A 22,803-nucleotide genomic window follows, 5' to 3' on the forward strand; every position below is an offset into this window, starting at 1 on the left:
GTGAGTGGGCTGGAAATACAGACTTCTAGGCTCCATCTAAGCAAGCTCCCCAGGTCACTCATCTATACACTGAGGTTTGCAAAGCACTGCTCTGGCAGGCAGGTCATTGCCAGATGGATTCTTCTGGTGGAGACCAAACAAGCGAGCACCTACAGGATGGGTGCTAAAAGGTCACACACAGACCACATCCTGCGGGCAGGCAAGCTTCCTGACCCTTCACCCCATGAGGTAAGTGTTAACCCCATTTATGGATCATCATCTGTAAACAGGCTTGACCAGAGCTCTGAATTGGTCAGCAGGTTCAGTGCTTTGCAGAGCCTTGACAGCTGCCGGTTGTCATGGAGTCTGGAGAGAGGTTCTAGAACCGCTTTTTCCAGACTGCAGGCTAAGGTTTCCCTGCATTCCCAGGTGCGGCTCCAGCCCATGGCATTGCTTTACTGGCTTTGAACTTCGATTCTTTGTTATCAAGGGACAGTAGATGAAGTTTGAAAGATTCCTGTTCCACAACTGCAGGAACACAACATTGAAATACTGGCCCTCCAGGGCTGGGAGCAGGTGTTCCCAGTCAAAGACCCCACTGACTGATGAAAGCCAGAAGAGAGGCACACAGGTGCATCCTGTTGCAGGGTTTTAGGGGTTTCAGAGTCTCTTGGAAGGTCATCCACGGATGCAAAGCTGAAGGAACCCTGCTTAAAAGGCAGCGCCAGAGTGCCAACACGTGGGGGTGCGATGAAACACAAGATGACGCTGGTGAGTTAAATAGTAAGGCCACCTCCACCCCCTGCCTCACCCCATCTGGCCGTGGCATTTCGTCTAAGAAAAAGGGGAGCCAGAAAGTCTCCCGTACTTCAGTAATCAGTACTCCTTAGCCTGCAAGAGAAGCCCTCCCTAAAAATTCCAGCTCCACCTGACCTGTGTGTTCAAGCAGGCATTTTTCAAAAAGGGAGTCTTGAACCTGAACATTTTTTAGAGGGGTTTGGTAAACCTTTTCTTCCCCTCCAAAGCAAGAAAAGCCCATGTATCCCATGGTCATGTATCCCCCCAGAAGCAGAGCAGATTTAAAAATAACCTTCTGGAGTTCCCGTGGTGGCTCAGCTGTTAACGAACCTGACTAGGATCCATGAGAACGTGGGTTTGATCCCTGGCCTCCCTCAGTGGGTTAAGGGTCCAGCCTTGCCTTGAGCTGTGGTGTAGGTCGCAGATACAGCTCAGATCTGGTGTGGCTGTGGCGTAGGCCGGCAGCTGTAGTTCCGATTCAACCCCTAGTCTGGGAACTTCCATATGCTGCCATAGAAAAAAAAAAAAAAGCAAAAAAATAATCTTCCCTTCAGTAGAGGGAAATGAATTCATGTCAGGGTTGGGGGGGGTGGCGGCGAGCTGCTTTCTTTAGGGAGATTCTGAACACCTGACGCAGAATGAAGCAGGTGTGAAGTCAGAGCTGGAAATAGCTTCATTAACATTCTGCTTTTGGTTGGAGGCTTCTGGAAAGCAAATGGGAGGGAGGATAAACCACCTTCACGTCACCTAAAACTGGGTTCCCTGTAGTTCAGAGCCACACTTTTAGATAACACATGAGCACAGGAGAGACAAGTAGTGGTCACCACAGAGAAGAAGTCTTGTATGTACTAGAGGAACACAAGCGCATGAAGATCAAAATGCTTAGACCTTTGAGAGACGGTTAAAGTGGGGGTGGGGCAGTGCCTAAGCTCCTGCAACAGATATTTCAGGAACCTTTTCTGAGCACAGGGAGCTGGGATAACACGCGGATTTACTGGTCAAGGTCGAAAAGAAGCAAGGAAAGTTCTAGCTTGAGCTGTGAAGCCACACAGAGGTTAAGAAAATGATTTGTTTTAATATTTGGTCCTCAATCATCACTATGCCAAGCTTCTCGAAGGGGAAATGCTCCTTCCGCCTCATGACCGGGTGGTTGAAGAGGCTGCTGGGGGAAGAGGAACAGCGGGCAGGTGTTCAGAGGGCACGCCGCCCAGGCGGCCACCTTCCCTTCTAAAGTGTGGGAACTGAGCTGCCAGGCCTCACAGGGGCCTGGAGGTGGGTGCCTCAGAGGAAAGCTGATCCTGGAGAAGGTTCCCCCCCACCCCTGCCACGTCCTGTAGCCACAGCAGTGTCACTGGCCTTGGACCTGGAGCTTGTTCCAGTGACCCCAAACTGAAGGAACAGCTGAGGTGATTGCCCACGGACAAAAGGTGACCCGCTGTGCAGAGTGTTTACTGTGCAAACTGCGTACAAGACATGGGAGCAGCTGGGCAACCCCGCAGTCCTCCTGGAGACTGACTCAGAATCTGGAACTCTCTCTGGGGTGACACGGCAGCTTTTTCTCCCTTCTCGCTGTGCTTTGATGAGGGCCCTGGGGAGCCCACGTGCGGCATGGGCTTCACTGGTCCACCTCACTGCCAAGACCCTGCAGAGAACAATGTGCTTATCGTCAGATGCTGGCGGATACCCGCGCCCCTGCCATGTGCTGCCTGCAGGCAAGCCTGGACTGGCAGCAGGTGAGAGTCCCTGAGGACGTTCCTGTGGCCTGTCACAGCTGGCCCTCTCAGGTATGTCCTCGTGCAGGGGTTTCAGAGCAGGGGACCCAGCCCCCCAAACCCACCCTGCTCTGCGAGGCGATTTCTAGAGTGTGACACAGATCTTGTCACGATATCCATTATCATGACTAACCTGAGGCGTCACTAAGTAAAGCGAGGCTAAATTTTAATTTAGAGTCCATTTGAGAAAGTTATGCAGTAAATCCTAGTACAGATGGTCTAGGAATGGAGCACATGACCAGAGCGGCTGTGATTGGGTTGATGACACACCGGTGCGTGTGAGGGGTTCTCACCACTGGTACAAGAGGCAGAGGAGGTCACGGGCTTGGACCTTCCTCCTGCTGGGAGCTGGGCCTACCTGCTCGTAATCTTCCACATATTTGTATTTCTTCTCCCGATAGTAGTATCTTTTCTTCATGCAGTAGAGGACAATGACGTCACACAGCACTGTCGCCTGAATGTAGCAGAGGGGGAGAAAGGATGAGCCAGGGTGCTTTGGCCCCCGTTGTTCTGTGTGTGCCCCTCCCCATGCAGCCTGGGGTCTTCTGTGGACAGGAAAGTCTTCTCTGTCTCTCAGGAGAAGCCTTGGCCCCCAGCTGTGAGGTCTGGGAGAGAGAAGGTGGAGCGGGTGGGGGTAGGGGAAGGGAACCAAGTCTGGGGTCAAGGGAAAGGACCAGGACGCCAGTGGAGGGTCTCAACGTGCTGTGCTAGCCACTGCTGAGGCAGCCTCTGGCCCCCTTGGGGGGTGGGGGTGACCCGGGAGGTCAAAGCCACTCACCACCCCTAAGAGCGCCAAGCCGGAGCCCACGTTGATCATGGTTGGGATGATGTCAAACTTCCCAGCCTGCAAATGATGGAGAAAAGGAAAACGCAGTTGTGATGGGGGGTTGGGATGGGGTGGGGAGGGGGGCCCCTTGGCCCGCCAGCCCAGAGGAGCAGGGCTGGGCTCTGACTGAGGGGAGCCGGCGGCCAGGCTACCTTTCCAAACACGATGATGTCGAAGCGAATGCCGTAGGCTTTGATGAGCGTGCGGTACTCAGCCCCGGTCTGGTCCTTGTAGTACTTGGCGAACCTGGGGAGAGGAGGCTGGGTGAGAGGGAAAGGGCAGGGGCGGCGTGTGACAGTGGCTGAACGGCTGGTCCTGGGCGAGGGATGTCAGAGCGGATGCTGGAGACCCTGGTGGAGCTGGCGTTTGCTAAAGATTGGCTCCTAACAGACCACACTCAGGGCCTCAGCACCACAGGGCCTCTCCCGGCTCATGTGAGCCACGCAGGAGGGTGCTGGGGCCCACAGGGCAGAGGGTCTGAAAGGCTGGCAGAAGGGACACCTCTGCATCCGCCCCCCCCCCCCCCCCCGCCATCACCCTCACTTCCTAACAACTTAAACTGGTACTTCTGGCTCCAAGGGTCCTTCTTGATATAGCCGAGCCCCCCGCCTCTCTCAAGGAAACCCTGGCCACTAACAGAGTGTGGCCAGCAGCAATTGCCAAGACTGCTTTTTGGGTGGGGCCACTGAGCATTAGCACTGGAGGCTTTTTGTTTTGAATTTTTAAAAAATCTTATTGAAGTGTAGTTGACTTACAAGGCTGTATCAATTTCTCCCGTAGAGAAGAGTGAATCAGGTGTACATATACATGTACACCTTCTTTTTCAGATTCTTTTCACGTATAGGTTATCACAGAACACTGAGTGAGTTCCCTGTGCTATAAGCAGGTCCCTGTTGACCATCCATTCCATAGATAATAGTGTGCGTGTCAGCACTAGCCCTTTTTTTTATTAAAGAACCACTGATCCATCAGTTGGATGAGTGGATAAACAAAATGTGGTGTGTCCACACAACAGAATATTATTTAGCCATAAAAAGAGAAGTACTGATAAATGCGAAAACATGAATGAACCTGGAAGGAAACATGATGCTGAGTGAAGGAAGCCAGTGACAGAAGGTCACATAGGGTATGCGTCCTTTGATTTCAAAGCCCAGAAAAGGCAAGTCCTTGGAGAGAGGAGGTGGATTAGTGATTGCCAGGGGCTGAGGTAGACAGAAGGATTGAAAGGTGAGAGTTAGGGGTCCTGAGTTTCCTTCTGAGGTGATGAAAATGTTCTGAAGTTGACTGTGGTAATAGCTGCACAACTCTGAATATTCTAAAAGCGAATGACTTCTACACTTTAAATGGGTGAACTGTGTACTATGTGAACTAGATCTCAATAGAGCCAGTTTTATTTATTTATTTATTTATTTATTTTTGTCTTTTTAGGGCCGCACCTGTAGCATATGGAAGTTCCCAGGCTGGGGGCTGAATTGGAACTGTAGCTTCCAGCCTACACCACAGCCACAGCAATACCGGATCCTGGCCGTGTCTGTGCCCTACACCACAGCTCACGGCAACACTGGATCCTTAACCCACTGAGTGAGGCCAGGGATCGAACCTGAGTCTTCATGGATACTAGTCAGGTTTGTTACCGCTGAGCCACAATGGGAACTCCTCAATAGAGCCTTTTAAAAAGAACATGAGGGAGTGCCCTGGTGGCTCATCAGGTTAAGGACCTGGAATTGTCACCACTATGGCTCAGGTCACTGCTGTGGTGCATGTTTGGTCCTGGCCTGGGGAGCTTCATGCCACAGGTGTGGCCAAAAGAATTAACCAAATAAAGAACACAAAGGGAAACAGTGGAGGGAGGACCACTGAGACGGACACCATTTGCTGTCCGTGTCATACAGGGGATCCACCAGGAGCCTAAGCTCATGGCCTGAGATCCTTCTGGCCCACAACTTCCATGCCACAGTCCAGGACTGACGCTGGTGGGGAGGGGCGGTGTCCCATTGTCTTCTCTCTGTTCTGAGGTTCCAACCCAAGCCTGAGGTTTTCCGCAGTGGTCTCTACAAGAGCCGTGTAACCTCAGAGATAGAGCTATGCAAATCTAACTCCTTAACTGGGAAAAAATGCAAGCACCTACCCTCCCATCAGTGAGCCAGATGGTTCAAAGGGACCGCAGATCCTGCGTGCATTTGATTCCACATGTCACCACTAGAGGGAGACAAGTGCAGCTCAAGGACACCACTGACATGCTCAGGTGCTCCCGCCTGGGCCCTGTTTTTAAGAGTGGCCACGTGTGGAAGAGACATCAAAGGGCCTGTGAAAATGTATGTGGCTACCGATGTTACAGCCTCAAGAAAGTGGCAACTGTGACCCTCAGCCATCTCATCAGATTACCAGCTGTACGGGTTTGAATGTTGTCCCCCCAAATTCAGGTCTACCCCGAACCTGTGAATGTGACCTTACTTGGAAATAGTGTCTTTGCAGATGTAATTAAGATGAGATCATACTGGATTAGGGTAGACTCCAAATCTGATATGTCTGGTGTCCTTAAGAGAGAAAGGACACACAGAGATGGGTATAGAGTGGAAGAGACCCAAGCTGGAATGAAGCATCTGTGAGCCAAGGGCCACCAAAGATTGTGGGCAGCCACCAGAAGCTGGAAGAGGAAGGAAGGAGCCTGGCCTGCCGACACATTGATTTGGGGATTCTAGCCTCCAGAACTGTGAGGGAGCAAATTCTGCTGCCTCAAGCCACCCAGTTCACGGTCATTTCTTACGGCACCCTAGGAAGCAAATACATTGCACTTCCAGTAGGGAAACACCAGCAAAGGCCTCTCCTGAGGCTGACACTTGATTCTCTGCACCTCTGAGATTCTGAGGGCCGATCAACTGAGAAACCTATTAATTCATGGATCAGGCCCCAGAGGCCTTGGTGCTGGAGAACCACAGGCTCCACCACTGCTTGAAATCAGTGAGCAGAGATCATGGCTGAGGCTGGCCCCAGAAAGCAAAAGCAGACAGGCTATCTTGGGTGCTCTGCAAATGGTCAACATGTTTCTTCTTTTTTTTAACAGCTGCCCCTGCAGCACATGGAAGTTCCCAGGCTAGGGGTGGAATTGGAGCTGGGGCTGCCAGCCTACACCACAGCAACAACCATATCCGAGCTGCATCTGTGACCTACGCTGCAGCTCACAGCAATGATGGATCCTTAACCTACTGAGCAAGGCCAGGGATCGAACCCGCATCCTCATAGACACTGTCAAGTCCTTAACTCACTGAACTACAGTGGGAACTCCTCAATGTGTTTTCTAGGCAAGGAGGGCTCTTATAGGCCAGGCTGCCAGGGGCCAAGGCCCTGCTCAGACTCCTCCCAGCACATGCCTCCCCCCCCGCCCCCCCACCCCCTGCTGTCCTTGGGTGCTGCCTGAGTGCTGGTCTTTGGGTGTGGAGGCTGCCACTGGGGGGTGACCCAGCTACCATCACCCCACACACAGAAGACAAGGGCCCAAAGCTCACACCCACCTGAAATTGTAGCCTGGGGACACGTTGTGGTCCACGTCCCGGGTGTCCAGGCGGCGAAAGGAGTACCTGGGCAAGCAGTGGGAGGCGGCTCTGTCCAGGTTGCAGTCCCACTTGATCTGGATGCCCATGATTCCTCCCTGTGGATTGCGAGCAGAGACAGAGCAAGCTTTCCCCAGAGCCCCTTCTAGAATGAGACGTGCCAAAGACCACCTTAGAAAAGACAGGACCTGCCCCTACCTCGACGGCCATGTCCTGGAAGTTGTGCCCCGCATTTGCGACTATTGTGCCAAGACGGAATATGGGGCAGAAGGGATCTGTTTTAGCGTCGTAAGTACATGTTTTGAGGTAGGCGGTGGTGATGTTGGGAAGGATGTTCCTCCTAAAGTCAGGAGGAAGCAGAACATAGGAGCGAGGAAGACCTCCAAGAAGAGCCAGAAGTTTCTCTAAGACCGTGGTGAACGCACACAACTGGCCATCACTTACTTGCTGAAATTAAATTTGGGATACCAAATGTTGTTCTTAACCAAAAGAGTGAAGTTTTCTGCAGCCTTTAAAAAAGCAGGCCTGAAAAAGAATTACAACATACTGTTAATAAAAGTACAAACACATGTACACTCATGTACCTAGGTGATGTTTTTAAAAAGCATACACACGTACGTATTCCAGTATCATTTTGCCAAGAAAAAAGTAAAACATTTCCAGTATCTTCTACTCTCCTCTGCATCAACCCTAGGTCAGAGAGGAGGTTGTAAAGCAAGGCTTCTCGTTCCTTCCAGCGGGGAAGGGCAGGGCCTCTTCCCCAAGGTGGCAGGGATTTTAGGAGCCTGAGGAATAGCTAAGGAGGGCTGGTGCTCCGTGGCCTCCCTGGAAACCATTGTGGCTGGGTTTCAGGCTTAACCTCCCTCAGGTGTTCTCGGGAATGTTCAACCAATCTGGTTTTATAAGTGAAAGCGAAGGTGAAATCACCTGCAGGCTAGATGGTGAACCCTCGAAAGTCCCCCCAAAGTGCATGTTTGCTGCTGCACTGCCTCTCCTCGGAAGTGTCAGCTCCCAATGACAGAAGTTGACTCTGTTCCCAGAGGGACCCTGCTCTTTTGGGGGGGTTTCTACCGGATGATCTGATGCTGGAGGCTGACCCCTTGGCAGGGGAGATCCCCCTACCTACCCAAGAGGAATTGCTGAAGCTGTAAACTTCCCAAGCTTGGGGCCACATGGTGAGGAGAGCTGAGCCTGTCGCCATGGCTGACAAAGGCCTTGACCAAGGCACTTGTCTTGGGGCTTCGAATACTCTCGCCCTGTCCCAAGGGGATGGATTATATCAAGGTTTCTCACACTTTTCATCGTTCCCTATTCTGTAACCTTTCTCCTACATCTGTGTGCCTCACGTGCAAATACTTGTCTTTAAGATCAACCCATCTTTTAAAAAAATTGAGGAGAAATTCACAGAACACAAAATTAACCATCTTAGAGTGCACAGTGTTGTACAACCACCACCTCTGTCTGCTTCTGGAACATCTTCCTCAACTCCAGAGGAAACTGCTTGCCCCTCCGGCTGTTACTGTCCATTCTCCCCTCCCCTCCAGCCTTGGGGACCACTGATCTACTTTCTTTCTCTATGGATTTGTCGATTCTGCATGATTCATCCAAATGAATCAGTACGTGACCTTTTTGTCTGGCTTTCACGTAGCATGTTTTGGAGAGTCACCCATGTGGCAGCACGTGTCAGAGCTTTTTATTCACCCCTTTTTCTGGCTGAAAAACATTCCATTGTACGTGTTCACCACCATCTGTAGATGGACACTTGGGCTCTTTCCACCTTTAGGATCAACTCTTTTATGGACATTCATTTTGAAATAAAACTTTCCATCATGACCATAAAAAAGTATTGTTTGCCGCAAGTCAGAGGTCATCGTTCAAATAAATACAACAACGCCAGAATGACGTGACTACAAGGGGTGCTGGGCCTGGGGCTTGTTCTTGGTGACAAATGGATAGACAGGGACTGAGGACACTCCAAACCAGGACCTCCTCTTTGATATCAGCAAGGGGCTGAATAAGGGTGGAAGGTCCTTCTCTCTGTGTGACTCAGAGTCATTTGGTCTATCAGTGTACACTTAAAAATCACCCTACACTATAATAAAACTGGTGAAAATATACTGAGACACAAACCATATTATAAAAGTTTCTGGGAGTTCCCATTGTGGCTCAGTGGGTCAAGAACCCAACTAGTATCCATGAGAACGTGGGTTTGATCCCTGGCCTCGCTCAGTGGATTAAGGATCTGGCATTGCCGTGAGTTGTGGTGTAGGTTGCAGATGTGGCTTGGATCTGGCGTGGCTGTGGCTGTGGCTGTGGCTGGTGGCTGTAGCTCCAACTCGACCCCTAGCCTGGGGACTTAGATATGCCACAGGTGCGGCCTTAAAAAGACCAAAAAAAAAAAAAAAAAAAAAAGTTTCCTAGGAGTTCCCTTGTAGCGCAGTGGGTTAAAGATCCACCATTGTCTGTCACTGCTGTGGCTCGGGTTCGATCCCTGACCTGGGAACTTCCACATGCTGAGGGGCAGCCAAAAATAAAGATTTTTAAAAAAAGTTTCCTAGTAGATATGTTAAAAAGTAAAAAGAAACAAGTGAAATTAACTTTTTGAGAAAAAACTCAATATATCTAAAATAATAATCTCCAGGGAGTTCCTGTTGTGGTGCAGTGGGAACGAATCTGACTAGTATCCATGAGGATGCAGGTTCAATCCCTGGCCTCTATCAGTGGGTCTGGCATTGTTGTGAGCTGTGGTGTAGGTTGCACATGTGGCTTGGATCCAGCATTGCTGTAGTCGTGGTGTAGGCTGGCAGCTGTAGATCTGGTTTGACCCCTAGCCTGGGAACTTCCATATGCTGCTGGTGTGGCCCTAAAACGCAAATAAAATAAAATATTACTCCAACATGTGAACAACACAGAATGTTATTAATGAGATAGTACATATTCTCCTTTAAATAATAAGTCTTTGAATCTGGAGTGTATTTTACCCTGAGAGCTTATTTTGGACCAGGCTGCATTTCAAGTGCTCAGAAGCCACACACGGGCTCCTATGTCGGTGAACACCCCTCCATAAGCTCCTTTCCAGCTCCAGAATACTAGGATTCCTTGTCTTCAAGCAGCTCCTTCCCTTGTCTGAGCTGCTGCCTTCAGCAATCTGCAGTTCTCTACATTTTCTTGTGTTGCAACACACCCAGGATGAAGTTCATGTGATTACCCGCTCCCTGGGCTTATGGAGGTCTCAGTCTGACTGTAAGAAAGGCCCGGGGTTGCAAGCCATTCCTTTAACTCCACCCACTCATAGCACAGCTGATCACAATTGGGAAGAAAGTCATTCTAGGCAACCTTGAACCTGCTCTAGTTTATAAAACACACTTTAATGGGCATTAATAATTTTCCTGCCCAGCATCTGTACCCCTTTTTTCCGATAACAGAACCCCACTCCTCCTTTAGAAGCCACACCATCCCCGCTCTCGGCCTGTGTTATTTAGGTTTGGCATCAGACTCCAACCCTAGCTAGGAAGGCATGTGATCCAGGCCCTGGCCACTAAGCAGAATCCACCCCCCAGCCACAGTGATGCCCTGGATGGGCTGACAGATGTGGCTGAAGATGTGCAGATGGATGGGTCCAGAATCTCTACGGACTGCTGGGCGGGGAGACCTGGGACTATGCCATGGGTCCTGCAAATGAAGTCAACATGGGGACAGAAGCAGAACCAAGAGGCTTTCCCCCCCGCCCCGCCCCGCTCCCAATGGTTGCACCCATGGCATATGGAAGTTCCCAGGCCAGGGACTGAATCTGAACCACAGCTGTGAACTATGCTGCACCTGCAGCAATGCTGGATCCTTCAACCCACTGCACCAGGCTGGAGAATGAACACGCACTTCCTCAGGGACCTGAGCCACTGCAGTCAGATTCTTAACCCACTATGCCACAGTGGGAACCACTCAGATGCTGTCCTTTAAGCCTTGGATCTAGCCATGCTGGGATATCTGTGGTCAGCTGAACAATAAACTGTCCCCACCGTGTGTGTGTGTGCACACATACCTGCTTAATGCCTTGAGCACTGTTTCCTGTCACTTACTTGCAACTGTCAGAGCCCTAATGTACGTAGAAGTCAATCATTTGCCCTCCTATCTTGAGTGACAAACACCAAAGCCTACTCGCCACTGATGGTTGCTGCCTTGTGGTTGAGAGCTGCCAGCCCAGGAAAACCTGACTCCACATAGACACCAAGGGCACGAAGCCAGAGCGCACGGGCTTAACTCCCCTTCCCCCTCCCTCAGTACCGAGACCCGGGGTCTAGGACACTTCCGTCCCTTGTGTGGGACTCACTTTGGCACTTGTGCATCATCCTCCACCGGGCACCAGGCTGCCACCTCGCAGGTCTTCAGAGTCTCGTTGAAGGGAACACATCTTCCTGTGGCGACGCCTACAGGGGCAAGGGGGGGCCCAGGTCTACAGGGGGGTCTCCTACTTTCTGCTTTGCGAGTCAGAGTGGAAGCGCCACCACGTATCCTGTACAATCAGTCTTGAGCTATCCCAATTCTGGGTTCTAGACAGTGTCCAGAAATTCGAATTGGCGGAAAAGAATGGCCCGAGTCCCAGCCTCACCTTGGCTTTGACAGTGGCAGGGCTGGTGTGATGCCAAGCTGCCGGTCTGGGATGGATTTTGGGGTGCAGATGGCAGAGATGAAGGTGGAAAGGGTCCCGAGACCCCAGCCTGGACCCCAGGCTCACCCAGGCTGGTGTGAAGGCCCTGGGGGATGAGAGGGCTTTCTCCACCCGGAGCTTTTCCTCTGAGAGGGGACCACAGGGGAGGTGTCTCCCCAGGCTAGGCGTCTACCGTAGGGTCCCCACCACAGGTTCCTACCGTTGCTGTGGGTGCCTGAAGAGCCAGCAGCACAGTTGGCATCTGATTTACAGGTGGTGGTCTTATCTGGAATCTGCACAAAGAAGAACCAGTGAAAACAGGTTTCACAGGGCCCAGCCCCACCCACAGCAGGACAAGAAGGAGGGTATGCAGCCTGGAGCTCTTCCTGAGCAGCTGCCTACCTCAGGACAGAGGCCCTGGGTCTGGTTCATGGTGATGATCAAGTTGGTCATGATGAAGAGGGAGTTTTCCTCCTGCAGGGGGGGGAGGGGAGAGAGCACTGTGTGTCACCTTCCGAGGAGCCAGGCAGAGCCCACTCCAAGCTGGATGTTCCTTTATTAGGGTGGTACCTTTCACTTCTTCCACAGGTCGCACAGAGAGCGAAGGGCAACACTGACCTTGGGGTCAGTGAGTTTACAACCTGACTGAAAGCAGAGACTCCAACAAACACCTGCATATATGTGTTCACAGCAGCATCCTTCACGATCGCCTGAAGGTGGAAACAACCAGGTGGGTTTCCACGGATGAATGGATAAGCCAATTGTGGTCTGTAAGAAACCCTTGTAATGGACTGTGACTCAGCCATAAAACTGGGGTGAAGCACTGACACAGGTGACAGTGTGGATGAACCTCACAGACATGATGCTGGGAGTTCCTGCTTCGGCTCAGCGGTAACAAACCCTACTAGTATCCATGAGGTTTGATCCCTGGCCTCGTTCAGTGGGCTACGAAACCGGCGTTGCTGTGAGCTGTAGTGTAGGTCGAAGACACGACTCAGATCCTGTGTTGCTGTGGTTGTGGTGCAGCTCGGCAACCGTAGCTCCAATGTGATCTCCAGCCTAGGAACCTCCATATGCCACAGGTCCAGCCCCACCCCCCCAAAAAAAAGAAAGAAAGAAAGACAAAAAAACCATGATGCTGAGTCCAAGAAGCCAGACACCAAAGACTATACAACATAAGATCCCACGGATCTGTCATATACAGAAGAGGCAAATCCAGAGACAGAGAGGAGGTGAGTGGTTGTGAGGGCCTGAGGAGGAAGATGGGATAGGAAGCAGTTGCTTAATGATGTGGATTTCCTTTTAGGTTGATAAAAATATTCTGGAACTAGATTGAGGTGATGGTTGCACAGCATCGTGAATGTACTAAATGCCACTGGATTTTTCATTTTGAACTGGTTAATATTGTACACAAATTTCACCTCAGCTTTTTTTTTAATTTTTAAAAATTTTTTATTTTTTATTTTTTCACCTCAGTTAAAAAAAAAAACAAACACATCTCTACCCTGAAATGTTTCTTTCTTTTCCTTTTTTTTTTTTTTTTCTTTTTAGGGCTATACCTGTAGTACATGGAGGTTCCCAGACTAGCCATCAAATTGGAGCTGTAGCCACTGGCCTATCCTACAGCCACAGCAATGCCAGATCCTTAACCCACTGACCGAGGCCAGGGATCGAACCTGTGTCCTCATGGATACTAGTTAGATTTGTTTCCGTTGAACCATGATGGGTACTCCCTGAAATGTTTCTTAATAAAGCTTGACTTGTGGAGGGAAAAGAGCCAGTACGTGCTCAGAACGTCTCTGTCAACCTGCTTACTCAGAGGTACAAAAACAGGAGACCTCAAAGGTCTCAGATGTGGCTGGTTTTCTTTCCTGACAGGAACTAAAATAAATACATAAAACCTTCTAGAGAAGTCCCAATCAGGGTGAGCAATGGACACACTTCTCCCTTTGAGAAGGTTCTGTTTTCTCCTCCTAAGTATGAAGTTGCCAAATGGCTGATTTAGTTTCCGGAGAGTTGGGGTTCCTGCTGTGGTACCAAGGGATTGGTGGTGTCTTAGGAGGGATGGGATGCGGGTTCAATCCCCAGCCCGGCACAGTGGGTTAAGGGTCTGGCATTGCTGTGTCTGTGGCTTACGTCGCAACTGCAGCTCTGATCTGATCCCTGGCCCAAGAACTCCATATGCTGCAGGATGGCCCCAAAATAAAAAAAGTTATAAAGTTTCTGGAGAGCAATTCGCTTGGGGAATGAGACTGAAGCATTGCTAATAATGACCTTCCAATATAAGGAATAAAAGACAAACCCCTGCGAGTTCTAGTCGGACCCTCCCTCACTGTGTGCTCTAAAACAAAATGTTCTGATCATTTCATTCGGTAAAGAGCAGAGTCAGTGCTGGGAGTCATCAGGGAAATTCAGGGTCCACAGTGTCTGCAGACATCTGCACCCCCCAGGTCTGACAAGGTGGTGGGAGCTCTGGGAATATCTGGCATCTTTCAGAGGAGGGCCTGGAACAAAGCATGTTGGGCGATGAGGAAATCGCTGCATGAGGAGGCGTGAGCCTGAAGCAGGAGTCCCCGGTCCATCTCCTGGCCCCTGTCAAGCTCCCAGGTCTCCCCCACATAGATACCTGGCTCACGTGGTGTTTACTGAAGGCTTCCCCTGCATCTCTCCTGACTTAGCGCCGAACAAGTCCAAGTGGCTTACTTTCTGTTTCCTTTTTCCCCTATTTTAAGTTGGACAATTCAGTCTAGAGATGAGCCAAGTAGATGCAGTGCAGAGATGTTTGTGTTCCATCTTTGGCGGAGCAGAAGGATAACGTGAAAGCTCATAGAGAGCCCCGTGTAGCTCACACAGCCCCCCAGCTCCAATCGGACTTGCTGTATGTTCTTTTCCACTGAGGGGCAGAGGCAGGGGGACCTGGCCTTCCGTGGGTGCATAAACAGACTGTCATGTTCCCAGAACTGGCCAGGACCAAGCTGTGGCTTCACAGGAAGCAGAGGACTCTCTGTGGAGACAGGTGCATGCCACCAGGATTGGCTACCTGCAGCAAGTGGCAGATCCCTGTGCCATTTGACCCTTATGCCTCATTAGCTCTGACTTCTCTCTGGGCACCTCAGGAGACCCTATGCTTGAGAAGGCAGCTGGAATTGAATGCACTTGAAAGAGTTTCTGAAATCCTTGCTCTGAGTCAAGAGCTGGGTAGCTTATCTGCATTTGGCCACCCCAGTCACCCAACACCTGGACCATCTGGAGGGATCCGTGGGGTTTGGCTGTGGATCACAGCCATTATCATGGTTAAAGAAGGTCAATATTTAACTGAGCGCTTTGCAGCTTAGCAGATGGGAGGGCACAATGCTGCCCCAGACAATTTCTCCCTTTCCCTTTGCTCCTGATGGAACCCTGTGTGAGCATGTCTGTTCCCTTCTTGTTTGGCTTTGGGTCTTCAATTGCTGTTAAATTTTTAACACCGAAAAGATCTACCTTGTGGGTTGAAAACAATAAAGGAAATACAAACTGTGGAAAGGTAATACTTCTACCTGACTTTCCCCCAGGATTTAAAACATTTGCTTTTTCACCCTTCAGGGCTTAAGAGAGAGAGAGAAAGGTCCACAAGGAAAGCTTCCTTTTTTTAAGCAGGTCACATGTTAGGGCTGAAGAAATAACAGCTGACTGAATACTGCCTGTCAGACCCTAAGCCACAATGAGGTTTGTCTACACTGTTTTCTGGGACTAAAACAATCAGTCTGGGCTCTGGTGATGTTAGAACTGGGGGCACGCCAATCAAGCGTGCAAAGTCAAAGAAAAAGTGGCCAACTGAGCTTTAGACAGAGTCACAAGTGGGAGGCTTACCTGAGCTGGAATCACATAATCGGCCACATCCCAGATCCGGAATCCAAGTTTAGAGGTGTTGGTCATGGTTACACCCTTGGCTTTGGTCGTAACTGAACTGACCACAGAGTCTGTTTCCTGGTAGCCCTTTTCCCACACAAACACCCACCTACAAAATAAAACAGGCCTCTTAGGAGTTCCCTGGTAGCACAGTGGGTTGAAGATCTGGCATTGTCACTGCTGTGGCTTAGGTTCGATTCCTGGCCCAGGAACTCCTGTATACTTTGGGAGCAGCCAAATAAACCCCAGAAAAAACCCAGGCCTCTTAAATTGCCACTAGGAATTCATGAATTTGAATTGAGACCAGGGAGCCTCTGATAGTCAGAGGCTGAAAGTATAATGTTTACTAACAGTGTAGACTTTGCAAAAGCTGCTTAACTTCTTAACTTAGCACAGGGATTAGCACAAAGAAAATGCTCAACCAATGCTGTCTTATTATTAGATATTTAAGCACTTTCAATGCATCTTCAGAATCACCAAGACATAATAGAAATTACAATAAGTTACCACTTGAATATTTAGACCAGGCACTGATCTAAGCTTTTTATGTGTACTAACTAATTTAATATTGAGCAATTTATAAGGCAGCTGTCACCATTATTCTCCACTTTACAGAGGAAGAAACCGAGACACAGAGAAGTTAAGTCACTTGGCCAAGGTCACACAGCCAGTGAATGGCAGAGTCAACATTTTAATTCCAGTCTTTTGCATTTGAAGCCTCTTCCCTTGCCCTCTATCTGTCTATGTACTCCCTCTAGAAAGGAGAATCTCACCTTTTAAGTAACTTTACAGTAGTTTCTTGCTTTTTTTCTCTAAGAATTTGGGTCATATGTATGCTTCTTTCCTCTGAAGTAGGGACTTTACTACCAGCCTGAATAGTTAAAAATCTGAAGGCATGGTTACATGATGATTAGGACACTGGAACCCAGACTGAAGCTAGCCAATCCCAGTTCATGTCTCAGCTCCATCACTCACTAGGCATAACTTTGGCCAAGCTGCTTAGCTTAACTCTCCTTGCCGCAGGTTCTCCCATCTATAAGCTGGGAATGGTAACAGGACTTCACAGAATTGTTGTAAGGTTAAATGAGTTAATGCATGTCAACTGCTTGGAACAATGTTTGTAATCCAGCATCGGGAGGCTGAAATTGGCCATGATGGGAGTATTTTTTTTAATTTATTTTTTATTATAGTTGATTTACAATGTTCTGTCAATTTCTGCTGTACAGCAAAGTGACCCAAGCATGCATTTTATATATATGTGTGTGTGTGTATGTACACACACACACATACATACACATACATATACACTTTTTCTCATATTATTCTCCATCATGTTCCATCACAAGTGACTAGATACATGTCCCTGTGCCATACAGCTGGTGGGAGTATTTGCACCATGGAAATTGGTCAATACTACAAATCAGAGCTTCTCTTCTTCAGAGCTGTTGTTAAACATCAACCAGCTACTGCTACTGTTGTTATTATTTCTATAATCAAGAAATGCTAGCATCCTTCTCCTCTCCTTACAAAGCTCAAGGTGCTGAGATTTCAGAAATTTGCTGCTTTTGGTTGATGAGTTTTTCTGTTTTGAGCAATTTCCAAGTTCACTGTCTGCTTTTCCCTTTTAAGTCCTCTTCTTCGGGGTTTCTAGGAATTCAGATGCAATATAAATTTCCATTTAATTCTAGTCAGACACAGAGAAGCTTAGGGCAGGATCACTATTATTTTACCACTAAGTACACTCAGCCCTTGATATCCAAAGGGAGTTGATTTCAGGACCCCGGAAGATACCAAAATCTGCGGTATCAAGTGGAGTCCCCATTGCGGCTCAGTGGGTTAAGAACCTGACATGGTGTCCATGAGGATGCTGGTTCGATCCTTGGCCTCACTGAGTGGGTTAAGGCCGGCAGCTACAGCTCTGATCTGATTTGACCCCCGGCCCAGGAACTTCCATATGCCACAGGTGCAGGTATAAAAATTTTTAAAATAAAATAAAGTGGCGTAGTATTTGCATATAACCTATGCACATCCTCTTGTATACTTCAAATCATCTCTGGGTTACCTATAATACCTAATAAAATGTTTATGCCATGTAAATAGTTGTAAATACAATGTAAATGCTATGTAAGTAGTTGGTAAGTGGCAAATTTGTTTTTTGGAACTTTCTGAATTTTCTCTTTTTTTGGCTGCACTTGTGGCATATAGAAGTTCCTGGGCCAGGGACTGAATCTGAGCTGGAGCTGTGACCTAAGCCACAACTGTGGCAACACTTGATCCTTAACCCACTGCACCAGGCCAGTGATTGAACCTACACTGCTGCCAAAACAATGACAGATCCTTAACCTGCTGCATCATTGCAGGAACTCTGATGGATTTTTTTGATTTTAAAAATATTTTTGATCTGTGTTTGGTTGACTCTCTGGCTGCAGAACCTGAGGATACGGAGGGCCAACTGGACAGTGAGTTGCTAAGTCAGAGATACATGGTTTCACACCAATCATTACATGAATAACTATTACCTCATCCTGTCACTGGTAACACAATTAGATAACTGAGAAATGTTCAGACTCTTTTTGGTCAGTACTGGAAAAGAGACCACAATTTCATCAAGATGAACTGAATCAGGAAGTCAAGAGACAAATTTTGTTTTGTTTTAAAGCTCTTAATTCAGATCCTGAGTCAGATTTGTTCAACAAGAGTTATAAAAACAGGAGTTCCCATTGTAACTCAGCAGGTCATAAACTGACCAGTATCTATGAGGATGCAGGTTTTGTTCCCTGGCCTCACTCAATGGGTTAAGGATCTGGCATTGCTGTGAGCTATGGTGTAGGTCCCAGATGCAACTCAGATCTGGCACTGCTGTGGCTGTGGCATAGGGCAGGTGCAGCCCTAGAAAGAAAAAAAATGAAAAAAAACCCATAAAAGCCAAGTATTTTTATTGCTTAAAAAATCCTCAGGATCAAAGTGGATGATACTCCATAGGAACCATACAGAGCTGCACTTCTCAGTAGAAATATAACACAAGTCACATATGTAATTTAATTGGAGGAGTTCCCATTATGGCTCAGCAGTAACTAGCCTGACTAGTATCCATGAGGATGAGGGTTTGATCCCTGGCCTCACTTAGTGGGTTAAGGATCTGGTATTGCCGTGAGCTGTGGTGTGGGTCGCAGATATAGTTCAGATCCTGCGTTGCTGTGGCTGTGATGTAGGTCAGCAGCTGTAGCTCTGATTCGACACTAGCCTGGGAACGTCCATATGCCATGGGGGTGGCCCTAAAAAGACCAAAAAATCAAAAACAAAAAACAAACAAAAAAACAGGTAAAAAGAAGAGTTCTCTGATGGCCTAGCAGGTTGAGGCACCTGCGTTTTCCCACCTGTGGCTCAGGTCACTACTGTGGCACAGGTTCAGTCCCTGGCCCAGGAACTTCCAGATGCTTCAGGTGTGGCGAAAAAAGAAAAGAGAAACTGAAATAAATGTTGCAACTCTCATTTAAAAAACAAAAAAAAGTCAAAGGAAACAGGTAAAAGTAATTTTAATGATATATATATCATTAAAAAATATATATATATATGTATTTTTTTTTTTGTCTTTTTGCCTTTTTCTAGGGCCACTCCCATGGCATATGGAGGTTCCCAGGCTAGGGGTCAAATCGGAGCTGCAGCCACCGGCCTATGCCAGAGCCACAGCAACTCAGGATCCGAGCCATGTCTGCAACCTACGCCACAGCTCATGGCAACGCCGGATACTTAACCCACTGAGCAAGGCCAGGGATCGAACCCTCAACCTCGTGGTTCCTAGTCAGATTTGTTAACCACTGCGCTACAATGGGAACTCCTTAATGATATATTTAATGTAAGTTAACACAGCTAATACATTTTAATGTTACCAATATAAAATGTATTAACGTGACATTTAACTTTTTGCACTATGTCCTCAAAATCTGGCATGCATTTTATAGTCATAGCACATCTCCATTTGAAGTAGGAATATTTCAAATGTTCAACAACTTCATGTGATTCCTGGCTCCCATATATTACAAGTGAGGATTATAGTTTCTGTGAAGTCCAGAACTTTACAGATACCTTAAAGTAGATGTAAACTGATCCTCCCCTGAGCAGCAAAAGCCAGAAGGAAAGAGCTGCATGACAGCTCCTGATTCCAAATACTTCCAGGTCCAACCCAGCAATATGAGTTTAACCAGCTAGTAGTGTATCTCAAAATTTAAGGGTGCATCACAATCACTGAGGGGCAAGGAATTGGTGGTGATGGTACTTAATGTGACTTAATGATTGCAAACCTGGAGACAGGCCAGGTGGTTCTGAGGTGGAGTCCGTACCTGGACGGCATTTTATTGAATACTGTCAGTACCTACTGCTGTTGCACTGATAGAAGGTAGAAGCCAAACCTGCCAGATCATGTGAATTCCCTTGGGCAGTGTTAACAGATTCCAAGCCCCACCCTGGGGAGGGGGTGGGGGTTGTTAGCTTTAATCAATTCCTTAGGCTAGTTGTTCAGGCAGGCTTGGGAAACACTAGGACACAAGGTTCCCAAACCTTGCTGCGTATCAGAGTTACCTGAGGAGTTGGTCATACTCTATAGCAGTTGAATCAGAAGGTCTGGGTCTGAGAGCTAGCAATCAATATTTTTTTTACAGACTCCTAAATGGCTCTATGTGCAGTCTGGGGACCAGTGCATTAGGCCTTTTACGAAAAGGAAGGATGGAGCAGATGGCATCTGTCAACTCAGCAGCTGTAGACACCATAACATCCCAGGCAGACCTTGAGAGCAGGACCAGTTGGTAAATTAATTTCCACCTCCTTTCTCCAGTTACATTGTAACTGATGCATCAGTTAAAGTTAAGCACTTGATGAGGGCTGATAAAGACAGGACATATAAACAAAGAGGGCAGCATGGGGGGAATGATGAGACTAAGGCAGGTACCTACACTAAGCCCCCTAGCAACCCCCACAAAACAAAGGAAGTGAATTTTAAATGATTTTTGAATGTATGACTTCTCTATTATCTTGGGTTACCATATGGTGCTCAAAGGAAAAGACTGGACGTCACGGACCCCCAAAAGGAACCAAGTGCCAATCCCAAACCTTGGTTTCTGTCAGCTGACCATCAGATTGCAAAGTGAAGAGCAAAGAGTGAGACGTTTAGGGCAAAGCCCTTCCACCCCCGGCCAAATGACACCTTGGAGCAAGTCAGAAGGACAAGGAGCCTGAATGGCGAGGATGAAGGTGTAACCGGGCTTTGCCTTTAAGACACAGCAACAAAGCAGTCTCAGACTCAGAGCGCCCCGCCTCACAGAGCCTCCTCCCCTTCTCCCCCGAGGCCAGGGTCTGGGAGAGGGATTACGTCACTGGCCTCGGGTTGCAGTCCCCTGGGTCCCACCTGGAGGGCGCTCGTGGGGTTCGCCCGAGGACCTAGGCCAGAAGGAACAGGTGCAGAGCTGGGACCCAGATGGGGGAGTTCCCGGCCACCGGGTCACCCCCTTCCCTCCGCCCCCTGCCTCGCTCACCCGATGACATAGGCTAGGATGAGCAGCTGCACCATGCGGTTCATGAGCCCCACTTTACGGCTGCGGATGAGCACGATGCGGGGCGTGTCATACTCGAACAGGAAGGCATACAGTACCGCGCAGCAGCCCGCCATGGCCCCACTGCCTCCGCCGCCAGCCTGCTCCGCGCACTGGGCCCGGTTGCCAGACCCGCCGCGGCGTCCCTCCCGGGAGCCCCGCCTGGATCGCGGGGGAGGGCCCGGAAGGAAGGCCCGGAAGGAGGAGGTGCTGGCCCTCAGGGGTTGGGATCGCGCAAGGCGTGACTTGTGCCTTGGGTACGAGTACAGCCTCGGGATGGCCAGGTGGTAGGCAACGCTCTCAGGGGAAATGGGGCTGGGGACCGCTTCCTTGGGAACGAATGGTCCCCTCAGGAGAGGGGCAAGGGAATAGTGATCCCCCTCCCCCCCACTTGGAGAGGGCGACGTGGAATGAGCGACTCCCTCAAGGGGGAGTGGGCTGTACGGGGAATGGGCAGTACAGGAAGAGGTGACCTCTCCTTCGGGAATGAAGGACCCTATCAGGAAAACCAGGGGGAACCAGTGACGCAGAAGAGAGATAGAGCCCTCAAGAAAAGAGGGTCCTCCCCTTTAAGAGTGAGATACGCCCCACCTTCAGAGGGATGGGAGGGATAATGAGCAATCCTCTTGGGGTGTCTAGAGGAGACCCTGGAAGGGGGCGCGGAGGCGCAGGGCGGTTTAGTAGAAAGAGCAGCCTCTGTGGAAGTCTGAACTCACGCAGGAGGAGCATGCTGCTTTTTTTTTTTTTTTTTTTTTTTTTGACTTTTAAGCCCACACCCGCAGCATGTGGAAGTTCTCAGTCCAGGGGGCGAATGGGAGTTGCACCTGGCAGCCTCCACCATAGCCACAGCAACGACCTACATACACCACACCTCACGGCAACGCTGGATCTTTAACCCACTGAGTGAGGCCAGGGTGCCAGTATCTTCATCCTCGTAGATACTAGTCGGGTTCTTTACTATTGAGCCAGGATGGGAACTCCCCCTGCTGCCCTCTTAACTGCTGGAGAGAATGCCTAAGTATCTGGTACCCTAGGAGCTCTTGGCTTGGAGCCATGGATGCTGTAAAATACCCGTCTTGGAATTGAAGTCAGACCACATCCCTACTGTAATTCAGATGCCTCCTTAGTTGGAGGACAGGGGAGGAAGCGGCTTGAGGCTGGTGACAGGTTTCTGTGACCATCTTTTGAACTGAGAAAATTTTACTACGACTTTAGGGGGAATTGGAAAATAGAGGGAAAGTAGAAATAGAGGAAAAATAGAGGAAATATCCACGTTGCAGTATTTGAACATAATTTTCCACATGTATTCATCCCCTTCTGGTATGTTTTCATAGGTATGCCTTACATTTAGTCTCATTAATTCATTCAACAAGTATTAATAAACAACTTCCAAATGCTAGGCACTGTCCTGCGAACAGAACAAACCCAAACATCTTGCCTTCATGGAGTATAAATTCTAGAAAATAATTGTGCATAAAATTTTAAGTTGTAATTATATATAGTCAGTGATGGTGCTTTTCAATTCCTGATTCACACCACTTGTTTTCCACGTTACTTCAGATTTGTCATAACGATAATTTTAATCTATGGATTGTTCCTTCCAGAGGGTAAACCATGATTTCCCTAACTGCTCCCATCTGATTGCTTCTAGTTTGTAGATCTTACACATGATCTTTGACACAACATTTTAGTTCTTTTCCTGAAAGTAAGATTCCTAAGCCATCCTACCTTGTTTTTCCAAATATAAAAAGATGAATAA

The 22,803-nt window shown here is 48.7% G+C and overlaps 2 protein-coding genes across 7 annotated transcripts in view; one reads left to right on the forward strand and one right to left on the reverse strand.

The window, feature by feature from the left end:
- Positions 1–622: 622 nt before the first annotated feature.
- IFT81 (intraflagellar transport 81) overlaps positions 623–22,803 on the forward strand; it is a 299,226-nt gene continuing 277,045 nt past the window's right edge. Inside the window, exons 1-2 of one of the 4 annotated variants that reach the window (XM_084996213.1) lie at positions 623–2,561; positions 12,160–12,301. The gene's annotated coding sequence lies outside the window, so the exon portion shown is untranslated. Of the gene's footprint in view, positions 2,562–12,159; positions 12,804–21,082; positions 21,252–22,803 lie in introns of those variants that run through there. The other 3 variants (XM_084996212.1, XM_084996216.1, XM_084996217.1) reach the window with 3 other exon arrangements.
- P2RX4 (purinergic receptor P2X 4) lies at positions 1,833–21,208 on the reverse strand. Of its 3 annotated transcripts, none has more exons than XM_021073038.2 (12): positions 20,988–21,208; positions 15,421–15,568; positions 11,974–12,045; positions 11,792–11,864; positions 11,254–11,350; positions 7,371–7,451; positions 7,125–7,266; positions 6,888–7,024; positions 3,528–3,621; positions 3,328–3,393; positions 2,908–3,003; positions 1,833–2,419 (listed from the first exon to the last, which is right to left on the reverse strand). In XM_021073038.2, the coding sequence occupies exons 1-12, from the start codon at positions 21,119–21,121 to the stop codon at positions 2,393–2,395; spliced, it is 1,167 nt and encodes a 388-aa protein (XP_020928697.1). In that variant the 5' UTR covers positions 21,122–21,208; the 3' UTR covers positions 1,833–2,392. The 3 variants fall into 3 exon arrangements, with proteins under 3 accessions (XP_020928697.1, XP_084852401.1, XP_084852402.1); XM_084996275.1 differs by having other exon boundaries at positions 11,974–12,498; positions 13,302–15,568; XM_084996276.1 differs by lacking the exon at positions 15,421–15,568.

Source organism: Sus scrofa, chromosome 14 (genome assembly GCF_054392235.1).
Source record: "Sus scrofa isolate SSC_HxYL_T2T_F1_AM1 chromosome 14, Sscrofa_HxYL_maternal_Yorkshire_Landrace_v2.0, whole genome shotgun sequence".
NCBI lineage: Eukaryota > Metazoa > Chordata > Mammalia > Artiodactyla > Suidae > Sus > Sus scrofa.